This window comes from Symphalangus syndactylus, chromosome 19 (genome assembly GCF_028878055.3).
Source record: "Symphalangus syndactylus isolate Jambi chromosome 19, NHGRI_mSymSyn1-v2.1_pri, whole genome shotgun sequence".
In the NCBI taxonomy this organism is placed as follows: Eukaryota; Metazoa; Chordata; class Mammalia; order Primates; family Hylobatidae; genus Symphalangus; species Symphalangus syndactylus.
The window spans coordinates 76,319,740-76,340,495 of record NC_072434.2 but is presented as its reverse complement, the minus strand read 5'-3'; the positions used below and the strand labels follow the sequence as shown (position 1 = coordinate 76,340,495).

General features: G+C 39.8%; 1 protein-coding gene across 9 annotated transcripts in view; it reads right to left on the bottom strand.

The window, feature by feature from the left end:
* The window catches only part of DISC1 (DISC1 scaffold protein), a 431,012-nt gene that overhangs the window by 205,006 nt on the left and 205,250 nt on the right, over positions 1–20,756 (bottom strand). For 7 of the 9 annotated variants that reach the window (XR_010114822.1, XR_010114820.1, XM_055234477.2 and 4 more), the window contains one exon: positions 12,389–12,577. Coding sequence is in view for 7 of the 9 variants with exons in the window: in XM_055234477.2 (XP_055090452.1) it covers positions 12,389–12,577 (189 nt within the window). In the remaining 2 variants the exon portion in view is untranslated. Of the gene's footprint in view, positions 1–11,870; positions 12,035–12,388; positions 12,578–17,850; positions 17,928–20,756 lie in introns of those variants that run through there. The other 2 variants (XM_063614008.1, XM_055234481.1) reach the window with 2 other exon arrangements.

Below are 20,756 nucleotides of genomic sequence, written 5' to 3'. Positions count from 1 at the left end.
CAAAAATTTTCGCCGTCCCAACACTTTACCACTATTTCATTTTATTTTTCTTATTAATATAAGAAGACAGGAATGCCAGGCCTCTGGGCCCAAGCTAAGCCATCATATCCCCTGTGACCTGCACGTACACATCCAGATGGCCAGTTCCTGCCTTAACTGATGACATTCCACCACAAAAGAAGTGAAAATGGCCTGTTCCTGCCTTAACTGATGACATTATCTTGTGAAATTCCTTCTCCTGGCTCATCCTGGCTCAAAAGCTCCCCTACTGAGCACCTTGTGACCCCCACTCCTGCCCACCAGAGAACAACCCCCCTTTGACTGTAATTTTCCTTTACCTACCCAAATCTTATAAAATGGCCCCACCCCTATCTCCCTTCGCTGACTCTCTTTTCAGATTCAGCCCGCCTGCACCCAGGTGAAATAAACAGCCTTGTCGCTCACACAAAGCCTGTTTGGTGGTCTCTTCACGTGGATGCGAGTGAAACACACAATGAAAAAAATTAGGCCAGGCACGGTGGCTCACTCTGTAATCCCAACACTTTCGGAAGCCAAGACAGGTGGATCACTTGAGCCCAGGAGTTCGAGACCATCCTAGGCAACATGGCATAATCCTGTCTCTACCAAGCCAGGCCATAGTGGCGCATGCCTGTACTTCCAGCTATTCAGAAGGCTGAGATGGGAGGATCACTTGAGCCCAGCAGGTGGAGGTTGCAGTGAGCCAAGATAATGCCACTGCACTCCAGCCTAGGTGACAGAGTAAGATCCTGTCTCAAAAAATACTTATAAAGGCACAAAAAAAACAAGTTGAATGTATTAGTCAAAGATATGCAAAAACAAGGCATGAATTAAATACCACTCTATTATTGTTATTATACTAATAATCTTTTAAAAAATAACGCTTATTATTAGAAAGGATGGATTGGTAGTATCAATTAAATTGCTATAACCCTTTTGCAAATCAATCTGCATTATGTATGAAGCCATAAAAATGACTGCATTCTTTGGGTCATTAATCCCAATCTTGGCACTTTATCTTCAGAAACAAATTCATGAAATAATCATTAAACACCTCAGAATAAGGAGGTAGTCAAGTAAGTCACAGTATATTGATTCTTGGACTGTTATGTACATAACAAATAATAAACTGGAATACTATAGCGCAACCAGGGACACAGAAGTGTATAATGAAGAGTATGGCTCTGAAGTGAGACAGATGAGTCTCATTCCAGTTCTTTACTTCCCATATACAGAAACTTGAGCCACTCTGTTAATTCACTGAGCCTCAGTTTCACACATCGGTAGATTGGGAATAATAAATTTGTCTCAAACTACAGTTATGAGGATTAATGGTGCCATGCTCTCACTATTGTCCTATAAGGTTAAGGACAGACAGAGGATGTAAAATTGCATCCTCTTTCTCAGTACAAGTGTGTAAAAAGCTTTCCTGTGCTGCAAGCACAGAAGAGAATGCAAAAAATGCAACCAGGGGCTCTGTTATAGAAGTTGTATGATAAACATTTTTCATTCATTTCAAAAATTTTATTTTATGCTAAAGGTATTTTTTGAAATAAATTAAAATTTTATCCTAGAGTAACTCCAGAAGTTTCATCAGCTTTGACTTCAGAGAATTTCTCTGCAATCTTTAGGGGAGAATTACTTCACTTCCAAAGGCTGACAGATTTGCAGATTCCAGACCACTGGGGAATGTCAGTGTTTGGTGACCTTCTTAGGCAGACATGAAGTTGGTATCCAGCCACTACTGTCACTCAGTTTCTGAAAACAATGGAGTTGGGTGAAGGGTATACAGACACTTGCCAAATTCCAATGTATGTGTCTCACCCAACATAATTGGTACATATGAAGCAAAGTAGAATGCTGGATCCAGGTCAGAGTTAAAAAGAAGCCCAAAATTTCAGTCACCTTGTCCAAACCAGACAGACCTCCATTCATTAACAGACCATGCAATTATAATATAATTGCATTTGGTTCTTTCTTGGGGAAGGAAAATATCAGATTTGGGGAGACTTGAAGTGTAAAGCAGTCATAGTAAACATAGGAAAAGAGAGATATTCATAATGGGTTAATACACCAAAAATTAAACATCATTTTAGCAAATAAAATGTGGTTATAATTAAACCAAAAAGCAAAGTGTGTCATCAGTTGTTAAGGAGTTATTAAGACTCCAGAAAGTATAATGTCAAAAGAAAAATAAAACGACATTCTATGACTCCGCAGGCTTGTGGAATATAAGCATGCCTGCCTCATAAATTTTTGATGATGCCAAGTCAGTAAATCCTTAAGCAATTCCTGATGGCTTCTGTACTGGCCATAAATATTAAATTGCAGTGCATTCACTCAGGGTTGTCCACCCCTACAATGCTCCAGCCCTCCCCAGTTACAGAAAAGCCTCAATGGAAAGTGGATTAGACACAGTGGCCATCCCCAAGTCCAAAACATAACAGGACTAAGGGCCCAGGGCAGCAAACACTAGCTCCTCAAAGCAGTCAGGGCAGGAAAACATTCATCAGCATACTCTCTCTCTTTTATAAGAGCTCAGAGAATCTGAAAAATCAAATTAGCAACAAGTGATGATCTCTCCAGTAAATACCATCTCTCTTGGGTTGTTAACATATGGCAGCTTCAAAGAAAAAGTACAGAGCCGAAATGGCAGGAGTGTGTACAGGAAGCCATAACTCATGAAAATGCCAAGAAGGAAAACAAAATATTTCTCACCAAATTAATCACTGAAAAAACTGTGACCACATAAAAGATGTCATATTTAGCCAAGTAAAATTAAATTCCGCAAAACCTCACAAAATCAAATTTGGTTTATAAAGAATCAACCTTCATTCCTGAAAATCCTAAATTATATCACAGTTTAAATGTTGTTTTATTTGTGCTGGGTGCAGTGGCTCATGCCTGTAATCCCAGCCCTTTAGGGGGCCGAGGCAGGTGGATCACGAGGTCAGGAGTTCAAGACCAGCCTGGCCAGGATGGTGAAATCCCATCTCTACTAAAAATACAAAAAAATTAGCCAGGCATGGTGGCAGGCGCCTGTAATCCCAGCTATTCGGGAGGCTGAGGCAGAGAACTGCCTGAACCTGGGGGGCGGAGGTTGCAGTGAGCCAAGATCGCACCACTGCACTCTAGCCTTGGCAATAGACTGAGACTCTATCTCAAAAAAAAAAAAAAAAAAAAGTTGTTTTATTTAACTAAAGTTCAAAACTCACTCAAAAGAAGCCTAGAAAGATTGACATCACATGTTGCAAATTGAATTCCTTGTAATCAAAAGGATGACAAATTAGTAAATTCTTAAAAGCAAACAGGGCTTCTAACTACTTCTTTACCAGAAACTGAGTAATGTATCAATCTAATAACCAATGCATTTACTTATAGGAATACAAAGGAAAACATTGACATTTCAGCATTTTAGAACAGGAAGCAGAACTAGCAACAGTTCTTTGAAAATATACAAAAAACTGGTTTGAAGTCAACAAATATGTATCCAATTAAATTGCTATAGTTCAACTTCTCTCTGATTTATGGTAGTATGCCAAGTTTCTCCTAGTCACCCTTCAAAAATAAAGAATTGAGGTTTTAATACAAAAGATACGAGTTTCATAGGGTGATAACCTATAGAACCTCCTACTAGTGAGTTAAATTATCCATCTGCTATAGCAACATGGCAGATAGTGGATCATCATCTCAGGCACAAAATATAGGGAGGGTGCTTGAAAACTTCAAAAATGAAAAAAAAAAATACCCGTCTTTTCAGGATGTTCAACATCATCAATAGATGACTTTTTGCAGACTTTTGTAATTATGAATCTATGAGTGTGGTATTTAGGTAGGGCAATGAGGTTGCGGGATGGATACAGCCTGACATTAGGAATCAAGTTCATAAAGAACATAAAGCAACGTCAAAGGTAAAATGGCAGGTAAGAAGGATTCAGATGTTGGCCTTGCTCCCTGAAGGCTCTGTGGCAGGATCCTTCCTAAACCTCGGCTTCTTCATCGGTAAAACAGAGATTCCAGTGGAGCTGGTACCACAGCGGTCCAGAGGATGAGATGACTAAAGTGTGTCAAGTCTTAGCACAGCGCTTAGTTCTCAACTGCTTGAGAAACAAAAAGAAAGGGATAAGTCTTTGTTACTAAAAAGAGGGTGAGGGTGACTTCGTGCAAGGGATCATTCCTTTCCTTCAAAGAAAACATTAAATCCACAATAGCTGTAGCTCATCCGTGCATACAGAAATCTGTGCCCAAGAAATACATACTGAATACACACAGTAAAGAGCAACGGAAGAAGAAATCTGCAAGGAACTTATATTTAAACCTCTAAGGATCTATATGAAAGATAATGTGAATAATAGAATTTGGCTTTATTAATTCCAGGTAAGTTCTAATGATCACGACAATATATTTTCAAATCATAGGGATGATATTAAAACATAAAGCATTAGGCTGAAGTTGTGCAGTTAACTGAGGGTGGTACCACTCCTACCTGGGGGCATTGAAAAATGGGGGTGGGAAGAAGAGTTGGATGCAGGCAATGACCAGGGATGTGAAATATTCTGCAATACACGGTAGGGTCCCCATGCAAAAAATAATCCCCTCACCCAAAACATAGCAAATAGGCTCTTCTTTAAGATCATAAAGTTCCACTTACCATCACTCTTAGCTTAATCTTCAGGACATTATATGAGTGTGTGTGAGTACATGTGTCTACCAACATTATCAAAGCCCAGAGTCCATATGAAATGTACAAAGAGACTCTAATAGGCACTGATTAGTAAGAATAATCTACAAAGCAGAAAATCTGGCCGATATTTAAGAGACACATGTACCCACCCTATTACATAGAGTCAAGTTTCTGCTCTAAACGAATTAGCATGTTGAAAAAAAACTGCCTGTTGCAATTTGGTATGAAATATAATTGAAAACATCATTGTATTTCCACCCACGGGGTAAGTGACTTACGTATTTTAAGGGAGTATAGAAACAAGTAGAGAGACAAGTGAAAAAAGATGTAACAATAGTAGGGACTTCTAAAAATATATATGGATAAAAGTGGGAAAAGGAGATCAAAAGTAGCTGAGAGCAAGAAAATAAATGAACAAAGTATAAATTGAATTATGGAAATTCACATACAAGGGGCTAGAGTTAAAAGGGACCTCAGTAGCCACAGGGACTATCTAATTCATCTCTGTACCATGAGGGCCTGCCACAGCACCTAACATATTGTAAGTACTCAATAAATGCTTGTGGGAAGGAGGGATGGATGGATGGATGGATGGATGGATGGATGGATGGATGGAAATGCAACTTTAGGATCTGGTTCTACAGTATTATATATGAAGCAATTGAGACTCAGATAAAATTCAGTGACTTGCTGAAGATTATTCATTCATTAAGCCTCACATTCTGATGTTATATATATCAGGTGCTATGCAGATGATTAGGGAAGAGCAGGACTGAGATTAAACTGATGCCCCCTACATCCTAATCCAGGCTTTTTCCACTAATTCTTTTGCCTCCCAAAAGAATTATCACAGCAACTTAATAAAGGAGGGAGAAAGTTAGTTGCAAATTTCAAGCTTAGAAATTCACAGGCAAAAATGGCTGAAGGGAAGTAATCACACTAATAGTGATGCAAGGATGTAATTGGAAATGAAAAAATGGAGAGAAATTAAAAACACAAACACAGATTTAATCAGGGTCCTGATAAAGTGATAAAGTAATCAATAAGGCAAATCAAAGATAAATGATTAGAGATTTAAAACCTCAGCCTATCAGAAAAACTTGAGGGAAAGGATTTTGAATTTTTTTTATTTCTTCCAAAAGATCCTATTTGACATATTTTTTTAATCTAAATGACCGAAGATTTCGAATTTGGAAAGGCAGACACATATCTATTTCCCATATAAACATCTACATTTCTTGCCACATAGCACCGCAACACTCATCTGGTTCCAAAGCAGACGGCTTGGCCCTCTGTTATCAAGAGCACTATCACCGTTCTGGCCTGGAGAGCTAAGTTGTCTTATACATAGTTCTTAGCCAAAGCTCAGAGGAAAGAAGTGACATTTGGTGAGTGTACAGGATATGTTCTCCAGCCACTTTTTAGGTACTAAGTTACATCTCAGAATAATGTCAGAAATTGGAAGATGCCATATTTAAACTTCACTAGCCCAAGCCCTAATTCACCTCCATAGTTTAATACCTTAATGTTTCTTAAAATGTGAGGGATCTTAGAATGACCCCTTTTAAAATCTGCTGAAAAACTGGATCTTTTTGTGGGAAAAACTGTACATACCTACATATCTAAAATGTATATGTGGTTTCAGTCTCTCCTGTCCACAGTCCCTCCTGCTTTGAAGGGATCCCCTAACATGTTTTTTCCTAGAGGTAGTTGGTCACAACCATTGGATAACATGCTTATCACCTGAGTGATAAAATATTCTGGACACCAAACCCCGATGACATGCAATTCACCTGTATAACGAACCTGCATACGTACCCCGAACCTAAGATAGAAAGTTTTAAAAAATAATAATACAAGTAAAAGAGCTTTCTGCATGTGTTACAAATCTGTTCAGGAGGACTTTCTACTATGCTTTCAAGAGAATTGTCTTGAAGAATTTAGCATCACTCTGAATTCCCAAAAAGCTCTGTGTTTTTCAAGGTGCTTTTGAGGAAGAAGGATGGTGCTTCAACTGTCTTTTTTGCTCTGACTTCTAGGAAGTTCATTATCACATCATATTCTCAATCAAATAATTAACACTTGACATTGGCATTTTCTTCTGTCTTCGTTTTTAAATTTTATTGTTGTTTGTTAATTTTATTGTTTTTATCTTTGTTATATGTATTGTCCCGGTTCTCCATTTCCTCCCTCTCCCTGCCAATAAAAGAGACCCATAGATTTTATTCTTTTTTTCTACTTTTTCATGAATGTTTCTTCTACATATATCTGATATATGTGGAAAAAAAGAATTACTGCCTATATATGCAGAACTTGTAACTCACAGGATTTCTAAACTAAAAGACTTTTCTTAATAGGTGTGAAGTGAAATTCTGCAAGTAGCTGCATCCGGGAACTTCAGAGTTAAACCAATATCTCAGTATAATCTGTCACTGCTATGGTTTCTTTTCTTTGACCTCCAAACCTTATGTTGAAATTTGATCCCCAGTGTTGAAGGCGGAGCCTAATGGGAGGTGTCTGGGTCGTGGGGGCAGATCCCTCATGAATACCTTGGTCATCAATGAGTGAGTTCTCACTCCATTAGTTTCTGGGAGAGCTGGTTGTTAAAAAGAGTGTGCCATGTCCCTTCCCTCTCTCTTTTTGCTTCCTCTCTCACCAGTGAGCTGCCCACGCCAGCTCCCCTTCATCTTCTGCCATGAGTGGAAGCAGCCTGAGGCCCTCACCAGAAGCAGATGTTGGCACTCTGCTTCTTAGACAGCCTGCAAAACTGTGAGCCAAAGAATTCCCTTTTCTTTATAAATGACCCAGCCTCAGGTATTCCTCTATAGCAATGCAGATGGACTAAGACGCTCATGCTTCCTTTCATCAGCTATTTCAAGCTCAAAAATTATGAGATTGTGCCAAGAATTAGGGCAGGATCTTGTCATTGTGAACTTACAACTTTTCTATCTAAAGCAAAAGGCCCTAACCCCAAACCGTAATTAGAAAGGTGCCTCTACTCCAACCTCATTATAAACTTACATGTTTATAGTTACCCTTCAACCGCCCCTTCTCTGCCTCCCATTCCCCTCTTACTCACCGAAAGACAAATGAGTTTAGGCTGGGCACAGTTAGCCATCGTTCTCAGAAAAACAAAATCTTGCTGCTTGGTATTCTCACTTAGAATCCCTTCACTTAGCTTATGGATCCCCCTACACAGATTCCTGACAGCTCACTGGGCCAGGGAACCAGCCAGATTTTTGAGCTACATCTGCAGTATCTTTTCTCCTCAGAAAGCTGGCATAAGGTGGGAAAATTCATTAACATGCTAATGATGTCCTATTTAAAATTCTAGTCCTGATTATTCTGTGATTAAATCTCTCCCCTTGACGTCGGTTTCCTTTATAGCTGAGTTACAGTGCAAAATCAACAATATTAATAAAGTACAATACAGATTACCAATTTATACACAAGGGATGGTGAAAAACTGTTGCATAAATCTGAGGGCTGTCCTTTTTTCTTGAAAAGCAGTGGTAGGCCAGGCGCGGTGGCTCACGCTTGTAATCCCAGCACTTTGGGAGGCCTAAGCGGGTGGATCACCTGAGGTCAGGAGTTTGAGACCAGCCTGGCCAACATGGTGAAACTCCGTCACTACTAAAAAAATACAAAAATTAGCTGGGCGTGGTGGTGGGCACCTATAATCCCAGCTACCTGGGAGGCTGAGGCAGGAGAATCGCTTGAACTCTAGCCTGGGTGACAAGAGCAAAACTCTGTCTCAAAAAAAAAAAAAAAAAAAAGCAGATGTAGCAAACTGTAAAAGTTGCTGATATTTTTCATTCCACCCTTCTTTAAATAAACACACACATTGGAATCCACAATAATTAAGTGTTTATAGTTAATTTCCATAAATATTCAAGGCTTGAAAGATAGATTTAGCTTTTCCTTCTATTTCACTGCACTTAACATTGCTCAGAATTCAAATGTGTTATCCTGAAGTCTCAAGAACAGCTGACAGGAGTTAAAGCACACTTCTTTATCATCTCTTTATAGAGATTGTGTCTTGGCGACAAAAGCCAATGGATTCAGTGATGAGGTCTGTCTCCCTTTGCCCTTGAGTACCTTGGCATATTTCAGTTCCTTTTCTACCACCGTATTGTTCTATCTGCTGACACTCCAAACTGAATATCCAACTCAGACAACTTAAGCATCTTCCAAGAAAGACAAACTTATCACTACCCTCATTAATTTGGAAAAAGAATAAAGAAGCAGAAGATTCAAGGTCCGGATCTGCAATCCAAAATGCAGGAAGAGAGGACTCATTCATGTGTCATTTTAACATCTGGCCCCAGTAAATGAACAAATATTGATGGTATAGTATATTTACTATTTTAAAAGATATCATGCTGGACACCAAAGCAGTACAGTGAAACCTAAGAACAATGTTCTGACCTCAGTGGACTCACAATCTAGCCAGAGACACAAGATACAATGATATTTTAAGTGATGCGTGCAGCAAATTCATCTCAGGTGCATCATTAGAGATACACTTCACATCATTAAGAGGTCTCTGTATGAGAGACACTGCTAATTGTTCCCTAAGACTGCAAATCTCCCCTTTTGCCACGGAAACAGAATTCAGCACTTTAGTGGGGCACATTGCTGCCCAGGGTAAGGACAGCTCCCAGCCCCTCTTGCAAGTAGCTGTTACCATATAACAAGGTTAAGGTCACAGGGATGTGGCCGTAGCAGAGATGTGTGCAAATTTCTAAAAGGGTACTTAAAGGGGATAGATGAGCTCTCTTCCTTCTTTGTTTTTTTTCTGACTGGACTTGGACATGCATGTGGCTGGGTCAGCCAGGTTGGACTGAATGGCACGTGTTGTGGGGCAGAGAAGAACAAGATAGAAGAGTCTGGGTTCCTGAAAAGCACGGTGGCTTGATCATCCGTGAGTTGCCTTTTTCCCCCGAACACTGCATTACACAACCATTGTTGGAAATCAAAATCTTTTTTAAGAATACTGCTGGAGAGGATGTGGAGAAATAGGAACACTTTTACACTGTTGGTGGGACTGTAAACTAGTTCAACCATTGTGGAAGTCAGTGTGGCAATTCCTCAGGGATCTAGAACTAGAAATACCATTTGACCCAGCCATCCCGTTACTGGGTATATACCCAAAGGACTATAAATCATGCTGCTATAAAGACACATGCACATGTATGTTTATTGCGGCACTATTCACAATAGCAAAGAGTTGGAACCAACCCAAATGTCCAACAACGATAGACTGGATTAAGAAAATGTGGCACATATACATCATGGAATACTATGCAGCCATAAAAAAATGATGAGTTCATGTCCTTTGTAGGGACATGGATGAATCTGGAAACCATCATTCTCAGTAAACTATCTCAAGGACAAAAAACCAAACACCGCATGTTCTCACTCATAGGTGGGAACTGAACAATGAGAACTCATGGACACAGGAAGGGGAACATCACACTCCGGGGACTGTTGTGGGGTGGGGGGAGGGGGGAGGGACAGCATTAGGAGATATACCTAATGCTAAATGACGAGTTAATGAGTGCAGCAAAACAACATGGTACATGGATACATATGTAACAAACCTGCACATTGTGCACATGTACCATAAAACTTAAAGTATAATAATAAAAAATAAAAATAAAAAATAAAAAAATTTAAAAAAAAGTACAAGTCAAAAAAAAAAGAATACTACATATTGCTCATTTCTTAAATGGTTTCATTCTCTAAGGCTAAAAAGAGTCATGGTGCATGCATGCATATGTGTATGTGCATAAGTACACTCTCCTTTGTACTTCCTCTACATTTAAACTTGAACACAGAGCTCCCTCTGAATTTTTAACCCTCAAAACACAAAAAAAGCTGAATATGGACTTTGGCCCAGTTTTATCACATTTTAATAAATAAAAGCTTCAATATATTCAGGAATTCATTATTTATTTGTTTCCCACACTCTCAAACCTAGATTGTTAATTTGGTTCACCTAAAGCCAACTCACCTCAAATTGGTTAAAAAAAATTAAGCCCGTGTAAATCAATGTATAGGGAAAGGGTGGCTGATCCAGCAAAATCCAAGTGTAAAAACATAAAGAGAGGCTTCACAACAGTAATGAGCCATCTGCAATTTAGAATCATCCATGGTAACAATCTCTCATTCCATTTGTTTATGTTTTATTCATCATTGTGAAAATACTTAGTGAAGTGACAATGATGAGATTCAAAAATACTGCATGGTTCTTTTTTTAAAAAGAGATATTAATGGTTTTCAAGGGCTCAACTATTCAAATGAAAATATTGCTGGACTAAATTTGCTCAAATATGTTTACTTCCTCTTTATTCTTGGATATAATATATTCTTCATTTTGTGACAAAAAATTATGTGGTGATAACATGAGAAATTCCGTAGTTTCCATTGTTTATACATTTAAAAAATCAATAGCAGAACCCTACTTCAAATGTACAATCCTCATTCCTATCATGACAGAGTAAACCAGGCTGTGGTGTCTTGGGTGAGCATGTTGTCATTCCTTAGTACTACAGTTATTTAGCCTCAAATGTACTGTCTCTAGTTACATATATGGCAAAAACAAGTCTTGACCTTTAAGAATGAAAAGAAAAAAGATAAGTACTGAGTTGTTAAGCCAACTTAAGGGTATTCATTACAAAGAAGACAGAATAACTACTGAACATACCCTTTGATTCAAATATCTCTATGAAGAAATCTCTCTCTACACAAATTGATGGGCATTTTAAAAGAAAATTTATTCATCCCAAATTGATGCACTTAACTTCAGCTAGCTGATTTTATAATTCTCAAACTAGCTTATAAATACTACTCTTCATTTACTTCAATTTATGGAATATTTACAAAAGCCCTATTTCAAATCTGGTTCCTATCAGCCCCGTTTTTTTCTTATTTCTTCTTAAATAAGCGTACTTTGTAAAATACAGCCATTTATTCATACATATATTTCTTTCATTTGTTTTAGTAAATGACATGTATTTAAGAACGATTTTTTAAGAAATAAGTTTTTACTATCTGAATTTGCACTGAACCAGCGTGTTCTGAGACCATCCCTCTGGGTGCAAATCTCAGAGTAAGCTCAGTTACTCTTAACAACTGGAAAAGGAAACAACACAGGAACACTTGAACTCCTCTGACAAGCAGACATTTTGGCTAAGGCAGCATTCACATCTTCTACACCATCCTTCCTGGGGAAAGAAGCTCTCAGAAAAGTCCACACATAGAAGAGCCACTTCATGGTCTTCCCTCAATTTTCTCAGATCAGCCTGATTTAGTCTATGATTGTGCAGACTAGGAGACGGAGCCAAGGGACAAAAGGAAGATAACTGTCACACAAAGAAAATGCTCAAGACCTTGCCAAGGGAGAGATTGCTCTAAATAACAACAAGGCTATTAGCAAACACAGGGTGAGACAGGGAACAGAAAAAGAAAAGATGTCACATGTGAATATGAAAACAAAAGCTGACAAGTAATTCCATTCAGTTTGCCAAGGCGCCTGCCAAAAATGTCCCCAAGGAAAAGGGCCATGTGCTCCATGACGCTCTTCACAGTGACGTTCGCATAAAGCACAGAACATCCTGCCTGGCCACAAAACACAACAAATACCATCAATATCTGGCCGGGGAACAGTTGTGCACTACCTACCATAGGCAGTCTCCTGGTGCTCCACTTCTCTCCTCAGTCTGTCGTAATCTTCTTTAAGACTTCCCAGCTTTTTGACATTCCTGGAACTCAACACCAGCAGCTTGCTGAGGAGTCCCTCCAGCCCTTCTCTCTCTGATGTTAATGATCTAATCTCCTCGGTGAGGTCTTTAGCTGTACAGAAATGGTTTCCTACAGCACATTGTGGGAGAGAAGGAGGGAAAACAAGCTTTACAGCATCCGCACACATGGAAGATCTAGCAGCAGCTAATGTACATTCACAGCACAGGCAAAGAAACTGCACTTTGAGATTATGTACAATTTCCTTAGCAGTCCTCTGGGGAAAGAACCTGGAAAAACATTGCTCTCCTTAAACTGGAAAAATCACCAGTCTTTTTTATCACCTTATTCTTGTTATGTCCATTTTAGGAGTTCCATTGGTGAAGCCATCTCCGGTAAAGTATGATGACACAACAATGTCCCAGTGGAATCCAGAGAAACCACAATGTGTCACTCCATTCAAATAACATACAAATGTCAAAGAGATGACATATTATAGCAGTGTGGAAGGGGACTGGGCCATATAATCAGAGTTGACCTAAATTAAATTCCTCCCCTGTTTACTCAAATTGTGTGACCTGGAGCAAGAAAGTTAGCACATCTGGGGCAAATTTCTTATAAAATATAATTGCAATAACACCTGACTCATGGGTAGTTATAAGAATAAACAAGAAATTCTGTAAAGCACTGAGAAAAATATATGATAAATTAAATGTAGCAAGGTTGCAGGATACAAGGTCAATATACAAAAATCAATCTTATGTCTAAATAACAAAAAACTAGAAGATGTTTTTTTAAAATACAATTTACAAAATATTTTAAAACTCATAATACTGAGGGATACCTTCTTTAAATATGTGCAAGAGCTCTACAGTGAAAACTATTTTTCAAAAACTGCTAAGACAAATTAAAGACAAATAATTTTAAAGATACACTGTATACATACACTGGAAGTTCAATATTGGTAAGATTTCAATTTTCCCCACATTGATTCATTGATTTAATACAATTCCAATCAAAATTTTATGAGGTCCTTTTGTAGAAATTTATGTGCTTATTCTAAAACATCTAAGAGTGAGTTGGGCATGGGGGCTCACACCTGTAATCCCAGCACTTTGGGAGGCCGAGGTGGTGGGTCCCTTGAGGTCAGGTGTTCAAGACCAGCCTGGCCAACATGGCGAAACCCTATCTCTACTAAAAATATAAAACTTAGTCTGGCACAGTGGTAAGCACCTGTAATCCCAACTACTCAAGAGGCTAAGGCAGGAGAATCACTTAAACCCAGAAGGCGCAGGTTGCAGTGAGCTGAGATCCTGCCATTGCACTCTAGCTTGAGCAACAGAGTGAGACTCCATCTCTAAATAAATAAATAAAATCTAGAAGAATGAGCCCATGAGTTTGAGGCTGTAGTGCACTATGACTGCACTTTTGAACAGGCACTGCACTCTTGTCTGGGCAAGATAGCAAGGCCCCACCTCAAAGAAGAAGAGGAAGAAAGAAGAAGAAGGAGGAGGAGGAGGAGGAGAAAGAGGGAGGGAGGGAAGGAAGGAGAAGAAGAAGAAGAATGAAGAAGAATAGGAAGAAAGAAGAAGGAGGAGGAGGAGGACCAAAGCAATCCTTAAAAAGTGAGTCTTGGTTTCAAGACTAATGCTAAAGCCACTATAAATCTAGGTAATATGGCATTGCATATAGATAAACAGATTGATGGAATAGAATAAACAGTCCAGGAGTGGATTTACACATATACTGCCAACCAAAGTGCCAAAGCAAGTCAATAAGGAAAAGAAAGTATTTACAATAAATGGTGCTGGAACAACTAGCTATCTACATGGAAAAAATATTAACCTTGATTCATACCTCAAACCATACAAAAATTTAATTAAAGGTGGATCACAGGCCTAAATGTAAAAGTTAAAACTATGAAGCTTCTACAAAAAAATATAAATGAATATTTTATTGACTTTGGAGTAGGCAAGAACTTCAGATAAGATACAGAAAACACTAACTATTTTAAAAAGGATAAATGGGCTTTATCAAAATTAAAAACTTCTCCTCATCAAAAGACACAACTGAAAAATGAGAAGACAAGTCACAGACTTGGAGAAAATCATTGCATTATGTTTAACTGACAAAGACTTGAATACTACAACTTGACAATTAAAACACAAACAGTGCCATTGAAAAATGGGCAAATGACTTAACAGGCATTTCACAAAGTAAGACACACAAATGGCCAATAAGCACATGAAAAAGCATTTGACATCACTAATTATTAAGAAAAGAAAAATTAAAACCATAAAGATTCCAAAGCCCACTCAAATGTTTCAAATTAACTCAACTAAAAACGTCAACATTCACAAGGGTATGGAGCAACTGGAACTCTCATGCATGTAAAATGGTCCCTTCAAGAAAAGTTCTGCCAGTTTCTCATAAAGTTAAAGGTATACCTACCTTTTAATCCAACAATTCTACTTCTAGGCATTTACACAAAAGAAATGAAAACATGTCATCAAAAATATTTGCACTCAAATAAATGTTCACAGTGTCTTTATGCCTGAGAGCCAGCCCCATACTGGAAGCAGCCTAAATGTCCATGAGCAGGAAAATGCAAAAATAATACTATAGCTATGCAATGAAAGACTACTCAGCAATAAAAAGAAACAAACTCTTCATACGTGCAGAAACATGTATGTGTCTTTTTTTTTTTTTTTTTTTTTGAGACAGAGTTTCACTCTTGTTGCCCAGGCTGGAGTGCAGTGGTGCGATCTCAGCTCACTGCAACCTCTGCCTTCTGGTGTCAAACAATTCTCCTGCCTCAGCCTCCCAAGTAGCTGGGATTACAAGTGCCCATCACCACACCCAGCTAATTTTTGTATTTTTTAGTAGAGACGGGGTTTCACCATGTTGGCCAGGCTGGTCTCAAACTCCTGACCTGGTGATCCAACCCCCCTGGCCTCCCAAAGTGCTGGGATTACAGGTGTGAGCCACCGTGCCCGGTCAACATGTGCGTGTCTTTAGAAAAGATACAAAAGAGTAGCGCCACATGATTCCATTAAGTTCTAGAACAGGCCAAATTAATCCATGGTAGAAGATATCAGAACAGAGGAGGGACGATGATGACTGGGACAATACAGGGTGTTGTTTCTTGAGTGATGAAAATGTTCTATCTCTTGGTAGGGCTATTCGTAACACAGGTGTCAAAATTCAAGAACTGTAAACACTTAAGACCTGTGCATTCCAATGAATGTAAACCATACCTCAATTAAAAAGAGGAAAAATTAAGAAATTTTTAAGCATGAACATTGAACAATAAATTAATAAACATATAACATCAATGAGTGTCCCATAAATTAGTTAGTGTTAATTGGAAAACCCCCCTGTGTTTTCTAAGAATTTATAGTAACCATAATCACAATAATAGCTACAAACTTTCTCACCTTTAAATGTCATCACAACTTTAGGAAACAGGTTATATCTTATATTATTATTATTATTTTACATTTTAACATCTCTGAAACAGGGATGTGTCCTACAATCACCATCAGCCAGGAAGTAGTCAGAATGCAGTGGTTATAACTGGATTGTTTTCCCTGGCCTGGCTGACCATCTGCAACCCCCTGGTGTTTCAACGTACAAACTATTTTAGGACCATCTGCGTACTGGCTGTTGCCTGAAAATCTTGTGTTGATGTAGATTTGTAAGACTGGGAGGCCGGGCGTGGTGACTCACGCTTGTAATCCCAGCACTTTGGGAGGCCGAGGCGGGCGGATCACGAGGTCAGGAGATCGAGACCACGGTGAAACCCCGTCTCTACTAAAAATACAAAAAATTAGCTGGGCGTGGTGGCGGGTACCTGTAGTCCCAGCTACTCGGAGAGGCTGAGGCAGGAGAATGGCGTGAACCCGGGAGGCGGAGCTTGTAGTGAGCCGAGATTGAGCCACTGCACTCCAGCCTGGGTGACAGAGTGAGACTCCGTCTCAAAAAAAAAAAAAAAAAAAGACTGGGAAAGCACCAGCATTCAAAACTTGAAGAAAGGTGTTAGCGGTTTCGCAGACAATCCTACAGAAAAGAGTTTATTCTTGGGGGAGAAAAAGTTGCCTCCCAACAACTTCAATGGTTCAGAGGATGATGATGTGTGGGGAAACACGAACCTCGACAGCGCTGAGTCCAAATGTGTTTCAGAAGACTCAGACTAAATAAGAAGATGCCAAGGAAAACCTTAACCAGTTTATTTTCCTTTTTAATGAGTGATATGTGATTTTTCAAAAGCCTAAATACATCTAAAAGAGCTATATCAGTAAGTATAAGATAAAAATTCTAAACCATAGAAAGCACTGTTACTGCTTAATTGACAGCAATTTTTCTTTCTTTGTAATATATAAAATAATGGGTGCTTTTTATGTTCACTGAAATTCATATTGTTATCTCTTTTTACAGCTGGGAAAGCAGAAATCTGGAGAACTAAAATATCTTGCTGAAGATCACAGTGCAGTAAACCATAGGGCAAGTTTCCAACTCGAACATTACCCCAGAACACCTCCTTTTAAACATAAATTATGTTGCTAACTTCTTTATTGTTACTTAATAGGCAGATTTCAAACTGATACAAATGTTGAAAATGATACAAAATGTTTTCCCACCTTAAAGGCATTCTGAAACCTAGCACATATCATCTGTCACTGAAGTCCATGGTTTCCAATGCCATGATTGGATAAAGACTCTATTGAGACCCATGTGTTTGTCTCTCACTGTTTAAAGCAACATGACAAACACAAAAGAGAACAAGTACTGCTCCTGCCCTCCAGGAAGTTACCATAAAATAAAGGGGATAAGGTGCCTTCCAAAGAAAAAGCAAATACTAGGAGAGGTCAGAGGAGAAGAGAGATTATTCCAGAAGGATAGACTGAGGCAGATTTCTGGAGGGAAGAATATAAGAGTCCCAAAAGAAGAAATAGGAACTGTGGTTAGAGAGCAATGGGCAGGGGGTAGGAGGTGAGACTAAACTCACAAGGAAGTTGCTTCAAAACAATAGTGCCCCAAATGCCAAGCTGATGTGTTGGACCCATTTAGGAAAAACCCGCAAAGTCCACAGGAGAGCAGACTGCACTTCCATGAGCTTCAAGTTGTAAACAGTAACCTCAAATAAAACTTTTCCTGGATCGGTAATTGCCATCCTGAACAATGGCCAAGTCAAGAAAGCTGAGGATCGAGCCCCCTACCGCATGCCACAAAGAACCTCAAGGGACCTCACGCTCTGGGGAGCTTGCGGGAGGACCAGCACGGAGGTGTGACTGCGTTGGGGCAGGGTGGCCACATGTACAATGTTGTATCTTCCAATGTTCCTCCTTAGGCTGTGCTTATGAAGTCCCAACACGTCTTCTGGGCTGTGTTTTCAACCAAGAGAGTTAATAAAAAGTGGGATGGGCACCAACTATGCCTCCAGAGACACCAGGCAGAATATGCCACAGCGTGCCATGTCCTCCTGCAAACAGTCAGAAAGAAAAGATCTCTGAAAACAAATTGGAAGAGACTACATATACAGAGCGAGTGCCGGTACAAAAGTTTTGCTGCAAATACACCCTCTAATCCCTTGCAACCCATTGCAAGCTCTAGAGACCAGTGCCCTTGGTAAAACATAGGAGAGATCATTAATTAAAGCCTGGGCCCTTTCTTTGATCCTGAGGAATAAGGCTTGGGAAAATGCACAGTGATAAAAGTGAACATTTTAAAAGAGCAGAATGAGTGTGAATTCCCAAAGAGATCGTTCATATCAAAACCCAAGCCATGAGAAAATGCTACAATGCCCTTGATTAATATTTTATAGGCATTTTGACCTCAGATCTAATCCCATGAGGCTTAGACCAAGACCTTGCTTGATGCAGACCTCTCTGACTTCTGAAATTGGTCAGGAGCTCAGTGATGAAAATTTGGAAAGTCAATGCTGATACCTGAAGAAAGTCCCATCAGAGATCTGTGACCTGAATCTTCATAACTTTCACGGGCCCTTTCTAAATGCCACAGGAGGATGTGTGTGGAGAAGAATATGCCACCTATGGCATCCCAATATACCTGTGCCCGCCTGCTCTTCAACAAGGGAATGAAACCTGGGTATTCTCATAGGTTTTTTAAAGCACTTATCAACATATTTTATTCTGCAAATAACGCAATTTAAATCTCTAGGCATATGCTGAAGCTGACTTTACCCACTCTGTTTTAACATTACTTATCCTCAGCATCTCTGAATTCAAATATCAGCCAGGTGTGGTGGCTCATACCTGTAAGCCCAGCACTTTGGCAAGCCAAGATAGGAAGATTGCTTGAGGAGTTGGGGACCAGCCTGGGCCACATAGCAAGACCCCCATCTCTACAAAAAAATTAAAAAATTAGCCAGTCATGGTGGTATGCACCTTTAGTCCTAGCTACTTGGGAGGCTGAGGTAAGAAGATCACTTGAGCCCAGGAGCTTGAGGTGGCAGTGAGTCATGATTATACCACTGCACTCTAGCCTGGGCAACAGAGCAAGACCCCATCCCTTAAAAAAAAAAAAAACCTGCCCTCTGTACTTCATAGTACCTGGGGCATTTTGAATAGTTCTTCCTTCACCTGAGGTCATTATTTGAGAATCCAATTTAGAGATTACAATGCTCTCATTACATGGATTGTCTCATTTAATCTTCCCAACAATCCAGGAAGGGGAGTCTCTTAATGATTGTCCTTGATTTCCAGTTAAAAAATCTAGACCCAGAGGTAACCTTGTGAAGGTCACAAACTTTCAGAGTTCTAAGATCCCATGTGAGATTGCTGAACTTGAACTTGTTTCTTCTGATCTCATGTCAATAAGTGACTTAGTCAATAGCTGGATAGAAATCACCACTAAAGTGAGAGTACATGGCGGGGGTGGGGGGGATGAATCCTGTGCCCACATGGGCCCTTTCACCTGCCCCATCCTCAGGCCTCTCACCTGGGGTACCCCCACACACATGGCACTTTCCTGAACTCATGGACATTTCAGTTTGTAACGATCCTCCTAAGATTATCTACTTTCACCTATCCACATTTGAACTATACTTCTTTAGTGGAAAAAAAGAAACAAAGCCAGTGCTGAGAATGATCAAACTCCAGAAATAGTAGAGTGCTGTATAATTTGTCTTGCATGACACCAGATCTTTCAAGGAACTGCAAGCTCAAGTGCACAGTTCAGCAAGATCAAGATCTACCTTTGTCTTTCAGAGCCTTCCCTTGGCCAGGTCAAGGATATCCGCTGTGAGCCTGGGCTGGCTGAACCAAAGGGCAACGGAGGCAGCCAACGAGCCCCAGCCAACTTCTCCCCTCCCCAACCCCCTTCTCCCTGGAGGTCCCTTCAGCTAGAATTTGCCATTTTCTGTCAGGGTTGTGCATTTCTTCCAGTCACCATGACTTCCTGAGATAGCCAAAAGCATTTCCTGTGAGCAGAGCCCCATGGCTGGCTTTGCACATCAAACATTTCAGACAGCCATATATTTCATAGAATACAAGGGGAAGATAACACTGGATACACAGAACTTTCCAACAGATTGAGAAAATGTGGTGCCTGGTGACTGACTAAATATACAATCGGACAACAGCCAGGCCATAGCAAAAGATGGAACTCTGATCCACAAGGTGCAGCAACTTTCCCAGAAAACAATACCCCTACCTACAAAAAGCAACCCCGGAAGCCGGCCTGCTCTAAGTCAGACCTGCTGAAAGCCAAATTGCTCTCTAGTAATTATCCAGGAAGCTAAATAATAACTTCTGTAACAACTGGCCCAAAATGTTCAGGACTGGATTAATAATTGATGGCTTCCCTAATTTTTGTCCCTGATTCCAACTTAGGACTCACCAGAGAAAGTCAAATATGCTCCCCTAACCAAGCACACAGGATGTTCGCTTCTAGTGAGCCGCCTCCAGCTTCCCTGCATCGATAAACTCCAATCAGGGCACACCTGAAGCCTTCGCCTTTTTTCACTATAAAGCTCTCCCACTCGTCTGCCCACCTTTGAGTCTCTGCCAAATTGCAAATGATGGTGTCTGACTCCCTTGCTGTAGCGAGCTCTGCATAATAGCTTTTGCTTATTCTCATTGGGTAGGTCTTCATTTCTTTTCACACCGGATAGGCATCATCTTTGAAAACATCTTTATTGGGTCTCTTGTCTCCCTCCTGCAGCCACTGATCTAAATCATAGACTTTTTTAGAAAGAGGGAAAATAGTAAAGAAAGAAAGCGATTGAGTTGACGCTCCCAGCCACTGTCCATACCCTGAATTTTGTTTTTCTGCCATATGTCAAGTGGCC